At 37.0% G+C, this 16,407-nt stretch overlaps 1 protein-coding gene across 3 annotated transcripts in view; it reads left to right on the top strand.

Annotated features, from left to right (window-relative positions):
- Positions 1-11,020, top strand: part of LOC134530225 (NCK-interacting protein with SH3 domain) — a 42,258-nt gene extending 31,238 nt beyond the window's left edge. For all 3 annotated transcript variants that reach the window (XM_063364900.1, XM_063364898.1, XM_063364899.1), the window contains 3 exons: positions 148-320; positions 825-1,022; positions 5,262-11,020. In XM_063364900.1, coding sequence (XP_063220970.1) covers positions 148-320; positions 825-1,016 — 365 coding nt within the window. In that variant the 3' untranslated portion in view covers positions 1,017-1,022; positions 5,262-11,020. The remainder of the gene's footprint in view (positions 1-147; positions 321-824; positions 1,023-5,261) is intronic.
- Positions 11,021-16,407: the final 5,387 nt, after the last annotated feature.

Genomic DNA, 16,407 nt, shown 5'->3' with positions numbered 1-16,407 from the left:
GTATAAACATATTCCTCTTCTTCTAACTTTCTTATTAGATTCTATGCTATTTAACCTTATTTTTTTTCACTGATGACTAGTCTCATTGCAGTAAAAAAAAGTAGGGTTTACAAGTACCATATTACACCATTTGTTTTTTGTTTAAAGAGGATCCGGTACGAATGTTTGACCACCAGCCGGAACCCCAACACTCCGTGCTCAAGTTATTCATAGACCTCTTCACAAATGAGATTACAGCGTTGCTGTTTTATACCAATGACACAAAGGTTTTGATTGACATCGTCGTCCGCCGACTGACAGACCTCTCGCCTGGAGATAAGGTAATGCAATCAAACCTTTACTGTATTAGCTCGAGGTATGGTGTTTATTTGCTTTAACTTGCTTAGCATTTCAGGCATGACATTTGAGATTGATAAGCGATAATTAACATAGTTGTTTCTGAGTTGCTATTGGGGGCATTAATAACTACTGTATAGGATCATTAAGACAATACTGTGTTGGGGCATGTATGTTGTAATACATTTTTTTGTTGTGGGATTTTATTGGAATATTTCTTGATAAATCAATTTTATCCTTGCTGATGCATAATAGAAAATGTCCATGAGTAAGGTAAACATTATTAATATCAATGTTTTGAATTAGGGCTTGATAAAATAATTGTATGATGCATAAACAAAAAAAAAAGGACTAAGAAAAATTGTCTATAGAAAAGTTAGAATTTTCGAGGTTTTGTTCAGACTTCCTCTCTACCAGTAGGTTGCCAACTGCATAGTTTCTCATTTCTCGTGTATCGCTTACGCTCACACCCTGTGTACGACGGGCAGAGGCGGCAGCAGTACCTGCAGCTGTGCCGGCTGGTGATGCTCAACACCAGCTACGGAGACCATTTACACCTCCTGGACCAGATACGCAAGTGCTTCACCCGCATCTTCTGCGAGGAGTCGGAGCTGAGCCGCCCCGACCAGCTGCTGGTGCGAGAGATCAGCAACCAGTTCCCTCAGTACTTCAAGGAGTAGCCACAGGTGCCGTTCAGAGTTCTTCCCCGGGGCTCGCCTCTCGCTGTCCTTACACGAGAGTGTTCAGATTGTTCGTAAACCATATAAATATTATCTTAAACTTAAAACATTTGTCTGAAACAATTTTTGATGCAACTAACCATTTCTGCAAGGGGTTGGACAAAAATATCCCTAAATGTCTTTTTAGGTACACTATCAATTTCAAAACTTTTGTCCATATCATTTTTGTTAAGACAAAACATTTTTGCAAGGAGATTTTTGAAAAAAGTGGAAGGGGGTTGAATTAAATACAGTGTTTTAAAGACAAAAAATATTTTTGGCATAGTATGAAATTTGTAAAACTTATTGCTATTATCTAAAAATCTTATCACCTTGTTGCAAGGGTCAAAGAAATTTGTTTAGTTTTAGCGTAGGGGAAAAAATGGTTACGGTATGTTTTTATGGCCGTGTTCTTTAAGAGTGTTATAAAATTTCTGTGAAAATGCCGGATGCATTTAATATAAAATATTCTGAACATTTTTATTTTTATAGAATATGAGAAACTGTTTAATCAGTTATTTTGGAATAATGAAGAACATGTATTATTTTTTTGTTTGCACATGAAGTATTCAAAATGTTCCAGAACTTTCTAGTAGTTCCAGAAGTTCTAGAAAGTTTCAAAAGAGATAGGGACTTCAAAATCCATCTGAACTTGTAGGTTTTGCCCATCAGCCATCACTGTGTGCTGCTGGTTGCTGTGTTAATACACGTTCTTCCAGTGGCAATATATGAGTTTGTGATTATAATATGATCCTAACTTTTTGTTTTAGCAGTATGGGTAGATTAAGTAGTTTGAAATGACTGAAGAAAAATGGCTATTGAGTTTGTGGAAAACATGTGTTCCATGTTCAAATCTAAATATTATATAAAATTAAATTTTACTTTAGCTCTTGTACCTAGCAGAATAGGATGTGGTGGATCCAATAATCCATCTTCTAGATTTACCACAGTAATCACTGAATAACGTACTTACTAGAGCTGTACCGATTCACATAATTTTGCCGATACACCGATACAACTGTTGCTGATTCACTGATTCCGAACCGATACAGGAGAAAACACATTTTGGTAAAAAAAAATTTTATAAATTACTTAAAATTTCTCTTTCTAAGAAAAGCATGCAATGCAAATTAACATGTACATATTTACCCGCAGAAGGGTCTGTGTATGGGTCACACACTTATAATTTTGGGGAAATAAATCTAACATTTTCATCATATGGGTCGTGCCATATATTTGTGTTCACTACAGTTCCGTGGATACAAGTGAAGACTCTTCGTCTGTTAAATACAGGAGGGTGTGAGGCAGCCCACTTCTTTCCCCGCATCTCTTCCCAACATATTTACGTCCCCCTCCAATTCTGGCACTACCTAACAAAAAGACAAAGGAGAAGACTGCTATTTTTCATACCACTGTTTCCTTTTCATCTATAGTATTTTATTTTTCAACCCATTCCTTTTCCCCAGAGAGGGAATAGTGCAGCAAGCTACTCTTTGTCAGGTCCTTCAATAAAAACTAGCACTCACGTTACTTCGGTGCTGGAGGAATATAAAAGGTGCTCTTACAAACACCAACGATGCTGCATTTTTGTCACGGAATGTTCATTTGGAAGCGTGGGAAATCTCGTGCAAAAACAATAATAATTGGACACATTTGCCAGTTGCATCATAAACACCTGTCAAGATAGACACATTGATTGCGTGGATACCAGTTCGTGGGACATTTACAATGCTGAGAGAAGGGGACTGCCACATGTCCTCACGCACACACACAATCACACAATCACACACACATGCACACATGCGAGCATACACACACATTCTTTCTCTTCCTTTGGCTGGTTTATTTTTAGATTACCCCCCCCCCCCCTCCCCATGTCCTCACAGTGCATCAGACAGGTCACTTGCCAGCGCCGTGACCCATGGCGGACACAGTGCCACACGTACAGTAACTGCGGTGTTCACTGTTCACGGAGCTTCACGCTACTGCTGAGCTATTTTGGTTAAATAAATTATACTTATAATTTATAAAGTTACTAGCAACCCGCCCCGGCTTCGCACGGGTGCAATGCTGATACTAAATATACTACAGAATGTCTTTATATACAACGTTCACAGATTTTTTTCATTAGACAATACAAGCATGTTTCTTCATAGGTTACTCTTAAAAGAGCGACGTATAATTGGCCATGTGAAAAACACTCAACGCTCAAATCCAAGCCTGCAACGTTAAAAATTTGACCCTGCGATTTATTGATGGTCATTGCTAAAGATATCTTTACCTGAAATTGTAGGCGTTTAAATTGGAATGGTAAATCCGATGGTATCAGAGAAATTCAGGGAATCAATACATCTTCTCCGGTACCACGTTATTTCTCATAAAATGTAAAGGATAAAAAATGGTTATTGTGGGTTATCCCTAAGAGATAGACATATACCATCACGGACTTTTTTGTAGAGCTTTTTAAGGTGTACAATACTGTAGGACATTATTTTGATCTATCTCGTAGGGTTTAGCCAGCATTTTCAATGCAAGCGCAAAAAAATGTGTTTATTTACGACATCACATTAGAAACCTCTAAAATTAGCAGTGTTTCTCTACTATATTATGCATATATTATACATGAACCTTCCTCTTGAATCATTCTATCTCAAAAAAAAAATTGCATCAAAATCCATTGCGTAGTTTTAAAGATCTAAGCATACATAGGGACAGACAGACAGCGGAAAGCGACTTTGTTTTATACTATGTAGTGATATTTATTTATAACCAACATGTTAATTATTTACAAACATATTCAACCACATGGTCCAATATTATGATTTTTATCAAACCCGAAGTAAAAAATTTGCATATGAATGGCACTACACTACATACGCAGATAAATACAGTGTTTTAGTTTATAATCGGAAAATAACCTCTCTTTTTTTAACTTGTATTTTTACCTTGTTTTGAAATTTTTTTTGTAACCCATTAGTTGCTTAATGTAACATGAATTTACTAATGAGGGCTGGAAAATTTAATTAATACGTAATTATACAACAATTTAATCTAACAATTGGTAACTATGAGGTATATTGATTCACAAAATATGAAGTTTAAAAAAATGAATTTAAAATGTGCGAAATTACAAGAATTGGGACATGTTTACAATTCAAGAACGGGAATTCCAAAACCAACTTAACGCATGCTGCGGCAAAAATGTACGGTACCAAACATTTATACAGAAATGCTTTTCATGTGGTCGTTATTTACGTTATGTGAAATCCTATATTGTTTGGTTATTATTTTTTATTTATTTTAAAAAACTTTACGTAAGTTAATTAAAAAAATATCTCCATCACAATATTATCAACATTTTCTTGCAGTTCAAGCAGTTGGTATTTTCCGTTGTTTGTAGTGGTAGCCATGCTCTAAATAAAGCAAGTTTTGGTTCTTATCTAACTTTACCGTGCTGGTGATATATTTATTTACTGTGTATTAGATTCAAGAACGTTATTAAAACAGAATGTTTATGTTGATATGAACGGCTGGCAAACGTAGCTAAGAAATGATGCAAGTTCAAAGTATGTAGTAGTACAAAAGTGAAAAGGGTATGGTTGACTTTTTAGGTTATGACAGGCACTTTAATTTTTCAATATCATCTGCCGAAAATTAACAAGCATATCGTGAATCAGCAGAATTGCTGATTCAACTAAATATCAGCAAAATCTGCTTCTGCCGGTTTGTATCGACATAGCTCTAATACTTACTACATTAAAATGAAAATGGTTATGTCCATTCTGTTTAATCTATATTCTTAATAAGGCTAAATATTTATTTATTTATTTATTTATTTATTTATTTATTTATTTATTTTGGACTCTAGTTTAATGGTGAGTTTGGGTGACCAATGCCAATGCAATAAAATTGTGATATATTTTGCACTAACTTTATTTCGCACTAATTTTATTTTTCATTGGTAGTTATCACATTATAGTCAGTTTATTTTAGTTTTATTTAGGCCTATGTTTAGCTTAAGCATATGCATATTTAAAATTAGCATAATAGATGCGGATGTTCAAAGAAGGTAGTGTACCTATTGAAAATGAGAGTGAAAATACTGATTAGCCATTCCGAAAATGGCTAACTTATAACTTAAGAATAGAAGTAAAATTGTGTACTGTTAGTGTGTAAAAAGTAATATGCATTTTTTTTCCTTTCCAGTTGGATATTCAGCTCTTCTGAGAAGTGAGGTTTTGACATATTCCTGTGTCATTTATTCTACTGCTCAAACGAATCCAGTCTTTTATTTTATGTTACCAATTTATATGTATATATTTTAAATGTTTATCATAGATATGTAGTATCATATTTTGTACAAGTACTAGTATTGTGCATGATGTTGTTTGCTGCTTTTATGTTTTTCTTCTTATGTACTTTTCTTTGCTCTTTATGAATTATATACACCTATTTAACTAATTAAAAAAAATTCTTTTCAAGACTTTTCTAAATGGATTAGGAAAGTGTAAATTTATAAACACGTAAAACTTAATACGTAGTATCATAATTGCTCTTGTGTTAATGAAACAAGTTGAAAAAATAATAGCTATTCAATCAGTATAACATATTTGATAAAAAAAAATGCATTTTAATAGAAACATCATAGAAATGTTTACTGTAAGCATTAAGCATGTAAAGTAACCCTGTATTTTTATTAGAAAAGTGTGTTTTATATTTGCCAGTTAACTCTTGCCTCTTACCTCCTGGCTCACTCCAGATTCAATTCCATACTTGACGATATCAGGAACGTCATCATTGGTGTTAATTTTGGGGCATTGAGTTTGCAGCTGGTTACTTATAAGTTCTGCTGGATATAAGAATATGAAAACAAATTAATAATAATAATAGGCAGTGGCAATAAATATTTGGCCTATTCAGTTTTCCAGCCAATTAATCTCATTCCAAAGTCAAGTGGCCTTTCAGTGAATGATGTACAGTACTTTCCAGGCTAAGCACATTGGAATCAACCCTGTCGAGATTTTTCACTGGATGATTGCCACCTCCAATCTATTGTTGACAGTTTCACTAATGTATTCGTACAAGTCTGGGAATTCCCGAGAATAGGTCTACAACAAGTAACGCACTGACACAGATTAGTAGTATCCTAATAGGTGCATTCTATGTGGCTAATATTGGCCAGTGCATCATCATGTGTGAACAGTGTCGCTGTTGTAGTGTGTAACAGCACTTCCTCGAGCAGAATGGATTACTGTACTCGTTTCCCAGGAATTTACAGTATTTCCATGCACACAACCCAAACATTATCCAAAATCCTACCCCAGACATTTAAGGTGAACTCATTTTTGGCTCGTTGATCCATCATTAGCCATGAGGAGTTTTTATCTGTTTACCCTCTTTTATCGTATAATCATCGCACTCGCATAATCGTCACACCCATATTTTAGGGCATCAAAATTTGGATAAAAAAACTTCTCGCGTAAACATCACATGATGTTTTTGTTCCCGCTATTAGGTTCCGAGCACTTTGTGTAGGTATCTTTTCCGTATAAAACTGTGTATTTTAAAGTAGAAATCTAATATTTATTCGGAAATTAACTATTTTACTTATTTAATTAACGTTAATACGAAGCTGTCTGATGTGTAAATTTTCTTTTAAAAGCGTTTTTAAACGTTATAACCTTTATCTGTTCGTCTGCATCGCCGTGGTGTACCGCTTATAAAACTATAGCCAGCGCTAGTTGGCATCATTCATGTTTGGTTATATTGTTTCCTGTATAGATCGCGCACACGTAGTCTAATATCGATATTTCGCAGATTGCATGAAACGCGCGCTATCTGTCGAGTGCCGAGTTAACTACATTTGATGGCCCGCACTCTTTCGTGGTAAATGTGTACTACAACGATAGTTGACACGTTAGTTCACGTCACATATTGAAGTGGTTTGTGTTCGGGCCATAGATTTTGTTTTTCTATTTAAAGTTGAAGAAAGGTTTTTGTTGCATGAATTATTAATATAAATTGTTTGGCATGCTATTGTATACTCCACCATATTTTTTTTAAATAAACGTACTTTTCATGAACGGTTTTGTTTTTATGAATAACTTAATCTAACAAAAAAAAATCTGCATAAATGTTGCACCCCTACTTTTCAAACTTCATTTTAGCATAAAATGTGCGACAATTATGCAAGAAAACACGGTACTTGAGGGCATTGTATATATTTGTTTTTTCCAGAGCACTTACTCTAAAGAGTATGCATTGGTAGCAAATACTGTCACAACCATACGCAAGTAGATAGTTATTCTTGGTGAAGACTTGGATTCCTTTGACGCCAAGGTGGATCCAGTGATGCCACTAGGGAGGGGCTGCATTGCTATTTGAAAGAAAAATTGTCATAATTTTTAAAGCGACCAACTATTTGCATACTAACAAAAAACCATACATCATAAGTGATTACCAAACCATATCCTACAAACTATAATGTAGATTTTTTACCTCATTTTTCATCTTACTTGCAAGTCTAATTATAGGTATTTATATTGGAATTTTTTGTTTGTGCTGTAGTGACAGTTTCGAAAATAATTAGTTTCAAAGGACAGACGCCATTGCCGTTTTGCACTGTTTTGACATGGGAAAAATTCAGTCTGTTCGTGCCTGATGATGGGAACAGATACCAGTTCCCGAAATTTCACAACTGTTTTGTTATAGGAAACCTACTGTATTTGTGTGGTCGTCATTGTGTTGTCCATAATACCTATTTAGGTTCAACGTTGGGTTTATCTGTTTGACACCAGCTGATTTAGCCTTATTTTCTGTGGGTTCATGTTTTCATTTTCATGTCTTATTTTGCATTTATGAATTTTTCCCATGACAATCAGTGCAAAACTGCAGTGGCATATGTCCAAGAAACTGTATCGATCAAAATTCCCCATAGCATGAATCATTTAAAGAACATCTCAAAAGAATGTTATGCCCACATGAGCACAAGTCGGAGGAGACATTGTTGTGTGACTTGTATAATATACATCGTGTAGTGGCTTATTGTATGTTTTGACCATGTAATCTTTTAAAAAGCCTTTTAAAAATGGGTAATCCTGTTTCTGACCAAAGGGCGAGCCACGGCCACCTTTGGATCCGCCACTCCTTGGACGTGCTAGAATTACGGCAGGTACTCTTCAGAGACCTCCACACACACCGGCACAGGCTACAATCTGCTTCTGGCATTAGCCTTCAGGGTGGTTTTGTAGTTCCTGCTATGCTACTTCTCATTGGTGGTACAGTAGAACCCTGTTATAATGTTCCTGCATATAATGTTTTCCTGCTTATAATGTAAATGCATATTTGTGTTTACAATCACTGCCATACAATACATGAAGTTTGTTAAAATACAATTTTATGCAATATACTGAAGGTACACAATGTTCATAGTTATGTGTCAGTTGGCACCCTTAGTCAACTCTTCTCTTCCTTGCCATTCCAGTGGGTATTCAGATGCACGTACATAGTCCTACGATATTTAAGTTGCCAACCATTGAGCGAGGGCATAAGTAAAAGTGTTTTCTATTGCTCACAAATTATTATTTTTTTTTTTTTTCATTCATACGTAGGAATCCTAAAATTAAACATTTTCAGGTGGCGAAGGAGTAGACGTTCTCACTCTTAATGTTGTCATCATGAATCGTGAGACAATTTTACAAAAAATGTGGCAGTGTATCTTTAAAGACAAACAAAATTTAACCAGGGAACAAGACAAAGCTGAAAAATTGTTGGCTTGTTTCAGAAAATTCATGTATCAAGTATAATATCTTTGGTTTTAACATTAAAGTTGTTTACATAGCTTGGTGAGTCCATTGGTACAAAGCTCGAACATTGTTAAGTGCTAAATTGAGATTTCCTGCTTATAATGTTTTCCTGCTTATAATGTTTTTTTCTTGTGCTCCCTTGAAAAACATTATAACAGGGTTCCAATGTATTGGCACTGGCTACAATCTGCTTCTGGCATTAGCCTTCAGGGTGGTTTTGTAGTTCCTGCTATGCTACTTTTGATTGGTGGTATTGGCACTGGCTATTTCCAACCCGTTGATCCAAATACCAGGATTGTTCCTATGCTTACATATGTGTCTTGCCATTGGGTACCTTTATACCTGTTCGTATCCCACTATACTGCAAACACAACTTAACTAGCCAGCCTATTGCTGCTGTATTATCAGCATTTCCTGTGTCTGGAAGGAAATACCTTTCTTGGAGGGGAAATTGAAGAATCTTCCATGTGAAAATTTTTAATCACAGTCTGTGAAAATGCCTTGGTTAGCTCAGTAAATCAGTGACATCATCCTCTGTTTTTCTGTATTACCACTATTCCATAGTCACTGCCAAATGAAACCATTGCGTGTTAGAAGTTCTTATGTTGCATTAAGTTGCAATTACGGTTTGTAATTTGCAGTGATTATGTCCTGCTGTATCATTTTATTCAGAATAGCGTAGATTTAAATAAAAGTAACAATCTTTGTTTCAGTCATGGTTTTTGAGGAAATGGCAAATATTCTACACATATGTGCGTAGTAAATACAGTATGAAGCACTTTTGATAGTAACAATGAAGTGTGTATATTTACTAAATATTGCATGTATTTCTGTGCTCTTTATTGCTAGAATTTTGTAAGTAATTTATGTTGATTCTTATCAAATTTCTCTGTTTTAACTAAAAAAAATTTAATTGCATAATAGTCTGTTTATAAAAACTCTTTACTAGATTTCAGAAGGCATGAGAAACAAAAATAAAAAGTATGACATGGTATAATGAAGACTGATCTTATTTGTGTTTGTACTGCATAGAGTTAGTAAACTTTTGATATACTCTTATATAGCTGTGTTAAATATTGTTTTTAAAAATAATTATTTTTATAACTATAGTAATATTAGTTTGTACAGATATAGTTCTATGAATTTCATACTGTGGAGTAATCTGTCAATGGGAAATATTTAGTGTGTGTCTTATTTGCATAAAGAAAAATATTATAGTTTGCTTGTTTGCTTCTATTTACACTTGTAGCTAAAAAATCTAAAAGTGTATGTAAAATTATGGTGTTATTTATGATAGGCTTGCAATATAAGTAGCTTTTGGCTGTGTGCAAGTTATTCTCTCATTTACAGGATTAAATTATTGTGAATCTTGAATTTTGATAAATTTCTCCAAGCTAAGTCGAGTTGATAGTACGTCAGATTAGATTATATGTCGGTTTTGCAATTTGATCACAGCATAATCAAAAAATCTTAGCAAATTTTAAAGAAATGTGATTTTTCGTGTAGAAAATTAGGTTTCATAATTGTGAAGTTAACTCCTGTCATCATAAAAATCACAAATACTGTATGCTAGTACATACAATGTAACACTAACTCTGACCAACTAGAATTGTTAGATTATAACCTGACTAAATAAAGGAAGTCTATTTAACTCTACTGCACAAAATGTGTCTACTCATCTATTTCTAAATGTTTGTGATTACAATTTTCTTTGCCTAAATACAATCATGCCTGTTCAATACTCTTTTATTCATAGTGAGATTGTTGTGGAGAATATCTATGAAGATCATAGCTATGCCAGTATGTAGCCTATATCTACATGAACTTAAATGTTCAGCTGAAGGTTGCTTGAATTATTGGTTGAATGTAGATACTGTATGTTTTAATGTATTTTGATTGCTATAGAGGATATTTGTTGCTAAGTTGACATTCATAGATTATAGAAATTTTGTGATCACTCCAGAAAAATGGGTACCTTTTTCATGTGTGAACTGTTATTTCAAATAAATATTTTGCTGCTTATGGAAAAAAGATTGACAGGAGAAATGCCATGAGAGACAGCTTGGACCATATGTATGTATTGTTACTGGTTAGTTCTTTCAAAGATATTTAACTACAATTTTCTTGCAGTTTTAATAAGAAAATTTCATGTTCATAAAAGTTGTTTTATTTCTACACATTCCTTGTTTATGTGAAAATTTAATTCCATGAAATTTGTGTACATAGATTTTCCATGCATAATATTTTTTGGTATCCAATGGAGAAAAATAATGAAATCATGAAATAACATATTAAACCACCCAACATACTGGAATTCCACACTGAACACACAATAATGTTGATATGACAGAATTGCTGTTGGTTGTTAGAAGAATACATGGTGTATAAGTTTTTGGGGTAGTATCCAACATCTTCAGCTACCTTGACCTAGCCTGAATAATATTCAGCTCTCTAAGCCACTTTAATGACACTAGGCTTACCCCGGGACTGATGTTCAAATTCATTGCCTATTTCCTTCGAGACCGTAATGGATGCTGGAATATCAATGCTCAAAACGAGTGTAATCCAGTGCGATGGTGGAGCAAAGCAACGAACAGCACCTGCTCTGACAAGGTGATTTAGTATGTATTGACATCCACCGGGCCTGTGCCCCAGAAGCCTGGTTAGCCTCCGCCACCTTTCCCCTCACCCCCCGTCCCACTTCCCGTACTGGCAGCCGCTCCGTCTTGAGTACGTAGTCGGGTGGTTGTGTCTGAATAGCGCGCCACGGACGTCAAGAGGGCGCTGTAGCAGCAAGGCACCACACCCCTTTAACTAGAGATAAACATTGTAATTCTTTTTTGCTTATTTTTCCCCAAGTGGCGTGTGAAGGCAGATCGGCCGGGAGTGTTTTATGTACTTTAAGTAATTAATATTTAGTTAAGAAACAACGAAAAGACGTACAGAACATGCACGAGGCGAACCGAAGTCCACCGAAGCCGGACAGGTTATCATTAATAATAAATTGTTGTAATTTTAGTTAATAGTTCTTATCATGAATTCGGTGTAATATAATTATTAAGAGTGTTTTTGTTTTACCTGTAGCTTCCTGTGACACGTAATCGTAAATAGGTATAACGGTAATTGGTTCGGCGTGAAGATGCCATGTTAGGCTAGGAGAGCCCTGAGCTCACCCCAGTCCTTCGCCAGCACCCCGGGGACCTCACCACTTTCCTGAACTGCTAAGTAATTCTGTTAAATCTTAATCATCTTAAATCTTTCGGTTGTGGGGACTGTTTAAATAATTGTACGAGTAACCAAAATGGTCCTTTTTGTACTAATTATGTAATTGTAAAGTCTGACCACGTGGTCATGTCGCACCACATGAACCGATTCGTGCCGCAGGCATAATAAGATAAGATAAAATAAGATATAATCAAAGGTGTAGGTGAAGTAGCAACTAATAAACCAGGGCATACGATTTTATTTGTATTTGTTTATTTCAACATCCTGAGTGTGACGGCGTATGGGATGCCGTAAGAGCCCACTGCATAGGTGAAGAGCGTACCCGATGCTGAGAGCGGACCAGTAGCGAGTACTAGGATTGGCTTTAGGGGGGTTAAAATCACGCCTCACATGGGCGACGTCACGGTCCTGAAAAAGAGTCTCTCCCGGGTCTGTGCCCCTTGCACGGTGGCGCCCACAAATTAATCTCAGTACATGTATCGACGCGAACCCTCGCTTAGCATAAGGACAGTTAGGCTGCGGCCATGTCAGTATGTAGGTATGAGTTATGCATAAGTTATTACATATGTATTTTCCATAGTGAGTGCACCTTAGTATATTCTTTGACATGATACCAGGGTTGGTATTAGTGTTTGTCAGCATGCATGACCTTAGGTGTATGCGTGCAAGGGTGGAAGCTGGAAAGATTATGGTCTCGGCGGTCGTAGGAGAAGGGTGTGTCGCTCTGTAGGTCCGTGATCCTGTGATACCTTGACCACCTAACAGACAGTGTTAGTTGATTTAGCAATCACAGAAACTTGTTCTTCATTTTGTGATTCAGTAGAACTTGATTAAGGCCAGTTTCCTGCGGAGTGCAGAGACATGGCGGATGTGTCGCAGTAGCATCGTGGTCACATGTGGCTCGGTGTCAGGTGTCTCAGTAAGAACACCACCCCACAGGGAGGTTAGTTGTGGACCATTCTGCCCATGTGGCTTACCGGGGGTCATCACCCGTGCTGGAGAACGATGCTGTGCAGCAGGGCCGCCGAGAGGGGGGGGCAAAAGGGGCAAATGCCCAGGGGCCCGGTAGCCTTAGGGGCCCGGGCGCCCAGCTGGGAAGTGGAAAATAAATGGCTGGAAAAACATTTTTCCCCTGCTATTAAAACATCTTGTACTCTATATATGTGTGTGTGCGTGTGTGTGTGTGTGTTTTGTGTGTTCCTGTGTAACATTCAGTTTACACCAAATTGGGAACGCCAGGTACGAGCACAATAGGTTTGCTTGGTCCCGTACACCCCTCCTCTTGGGGTCAATGCCATTTAGACTCACCCTTCTGAAGTAAAGAATGTGGTGATGGGCCCTGGCTGGAGGGGGTTTCATGGAGATATCTAATGAAATGAAACATCTCAAATCAATTCATGTTTCAAATATTGGTCCAAAGCAGTTGAAACAAATCAAGCTTTTAAACACACTATGGAGATTAAAATTTGATAGTTTATTTCCAAACTTGTGTATCGCTGTTCGAGTGTTCTGCTCAATTCCCGTGACAGTTGCCGAAGCGAAAGGTCCTTCAGCAAAATGAAGGAAATAAAAAATGTACATCGCTCAACCATGTCTCAGGAAAGGATTAGTGGGCTCACCTTGCTTGCCTTAGAGTCTGATCTCGCTCGGTCATTGAACTACGACGATGTAATTAACGATTTTGCTTTGAAAAAGGCACGGCAAACAGATTTGTTGTGATTACTTCTGAACTATTTAATTGTTTGTAAATCAATATTGAGTAGCATAATCCTTTTAAATGCATTATATGTTTAAAATTTTAAATAATATACTACAGTGTATGATTATTCTGAATGTAGTGATTCGATATGAAGTAATGACTGTTCTGTCGTAAAACATTTTGCAGTGTTATCAAATTTAGACATTTTTATGTAGTATATGACATTTGAATTGTGTTTTAGTAGGATGTAAAATATATATCATTGTTATTTAAAATGCATGTCATTTATGATTTTACATCGAACTAAGGGTATCAAATTAATTTGTATAAATAATCAATATGTATTACAAATTTTTCAGTGTAATGAACGTGGTTCAATGTGTTTCATATTTTCGAAATAATAGAATTTATTATTACTTAAATTATTTTAATAATATTTATATTTAGAATAAATTATTATACTTATGTATTTTAAACACTCATATTATAATGCAATTTCTGATTACCATTTAAGATTTTTTTAGCAGAATATACATCAAAATTAAATATTATTTGTATTTTGATGGGATTAACAATGTAAAAGTGCACTGAGATAATACATGCAAATGCTCTCTTTTTTTGCGTAACTAGGAAATCGTTATGTATGTTCAAATGAAGGATGTAATTTTATGATAGCATATATATATTTATGTTATACGTAGTACGTAGTAGTGGTATGCAAAAAAAAAGGAAGGGGGCCTACTACCCCAGCTGCCCAGGGGCCCACAAATTCTCTCAGCGGCCCTGCTGTGCAGTCTAGCCTGAACCCTCACTGACCTAAGTGTTGTAGGCCCTGTGGATACTCACGGAGACTGGATAATGATTGGGGTTAGATAGTACTAGCATGTCAGGTAGTCGTTACGTCCAACTTACTGCAGAGCCCACGTGTTCTTGTAAGTACAACTGCACAAACCTTCTCATTCATGGATAAATGATAATTTGGTATGATGGCACTTGCTCTTAGACAAAAATGTTGTGGTCAGCACACATCCGTGCCAGTGAAATGACTTGGAAAACTTACACCAGAGTCTGCTGGTCCTGTAAGACCAATGGTGTGAGGTGAAGAATAAAGAATGTAAGGTGGTTTAGGGCCTCTCAAAAAAGCACATGGCGAGGTGTAGTGGAGCTCCAGGAATAAAAAAAGTTACAAAACAATATGTAAAAACTATTGCTTTTACTAATTAGTTAGAGCAATGCAATGATGCAATCCATGAGACTGTGTCTGACCTCACAGGTGGGTCGCACAGGTCTGGAGCAGGGTTACAACCAGGGGCGCAACAACAGGGGGGGGCAAGGGTATTTTGCCCCCCCCCCCCCCCCCCCCCCCCCCCCCATCATCCAGCTCTGAAACCTTGAAACGGTGGCAAAGAAAGTGCTGTGTAATCAATTTGTTGATAATAAAACTGCTTAAATAGCAACATTTTCCACCTTGAAATACAAATTTTCGCGGGGGAGGACCCCCGGACCAACCACTTCAATAGGGGTATCGATGATTCTTTATAAAAAGGTATATTGCCGCCCCCCCCCCCCCCCCCTCCCTTTTGGAAATTTAGTTGTTGCTCCCCTGGTTACAACCACAGTGGGAGCAGAAGTCGCATCAACAATATCACTAATTTAAATCTCAGATGCCGACAATTTTTATCTGGGCGGCTGTAAAAGAACATAAATTACACTGACACACATGACAGAATCCATCTTGCTGGTTAAAGTTTTGACACCACTCCCGCTGCCTGTCTAAGTTTTTAAATTGATCATTAATGTTGAAAGTGATCTCAGGGGTTTTAACGGGGGTTCGGCTTCGTGGCTGCAGGCAGGAGCGCATCTCTGTTCGAAACCTACCCGGGCTGTTCAGGCCACCCAGGACGCCTTATAAATAACTGGTAAACGATTTGACACGACACTGCATTTATTCAGAACCGATACACTTGTTGGTCCAGGTACTGGCCGCTTCTGTTGTCTGACCGCCGCGACACGCGTATTTCTCTACGTAAACGGTACGTGCGACCAGGATAGGTTGCCAAACGGTGTACACGGACTTCTACAGTGGTCGATTATAAATGTGAATGGCGCGGCGGATAGCCACAGATCTCCTGTGCTGCAAGAACTTCTACAGGCAGTTACGTTAACATGGAAAATAGCACATACAAACGGACGTTCCAAAGTTATTTGCAATCTAACCTGTGGCGAAATATGAAGGTCCCGAAAAGTACGTAACCCGGTACACTGGAATCATACACGTTACAGTCACTTATTAATCAGATAAATTTAATTAGTTACGAGTCGCACGAAATATCGTGCGACTGGGAAGGGGTCGGCGCCGAGCTGGAAGAAGGATTTTAAAACTTACACTATTGCTGATATGTGGATGTAGCGCGAAAGTTGATGGCTTGACGTTCGCGTAGCGTCCGACCCCTGCGAGCTCCCGACGGTAACTGACATAGATAAAAGGGGGTAATAACTGAGTTCGAGACCGCCCTGCGGCCTCGCGCCTAAACGCGTAGAGCGCTGGAAAACAGATCCGGCCAGTTTTGGGCTTAAAAGACATGATTTCCCTTAAATTAATTATGTTTTAAATTGTTATTAA

The sequence above is a fragment of the Bacillus rossius genome, chromosome 3, assembly GCF_032445375.1.
Source record: "Bacillus rossius redtenbacheri isolate Brsri chromosome 3, Brsri_v3, whole genome shotgun sequence".
Classification (NCBI taxonomy): domain Eukaryota; kingdom Metazoa; phylum Arthropoda; class Insecta; order Phasmatodea; family Bacillidae; genus Bacillus; species Bacillus rossius.
Note: the sequence above shows the minus strand (reverse complement) of the source record. Positions and strands in the feature narration are given on the sequence as shown.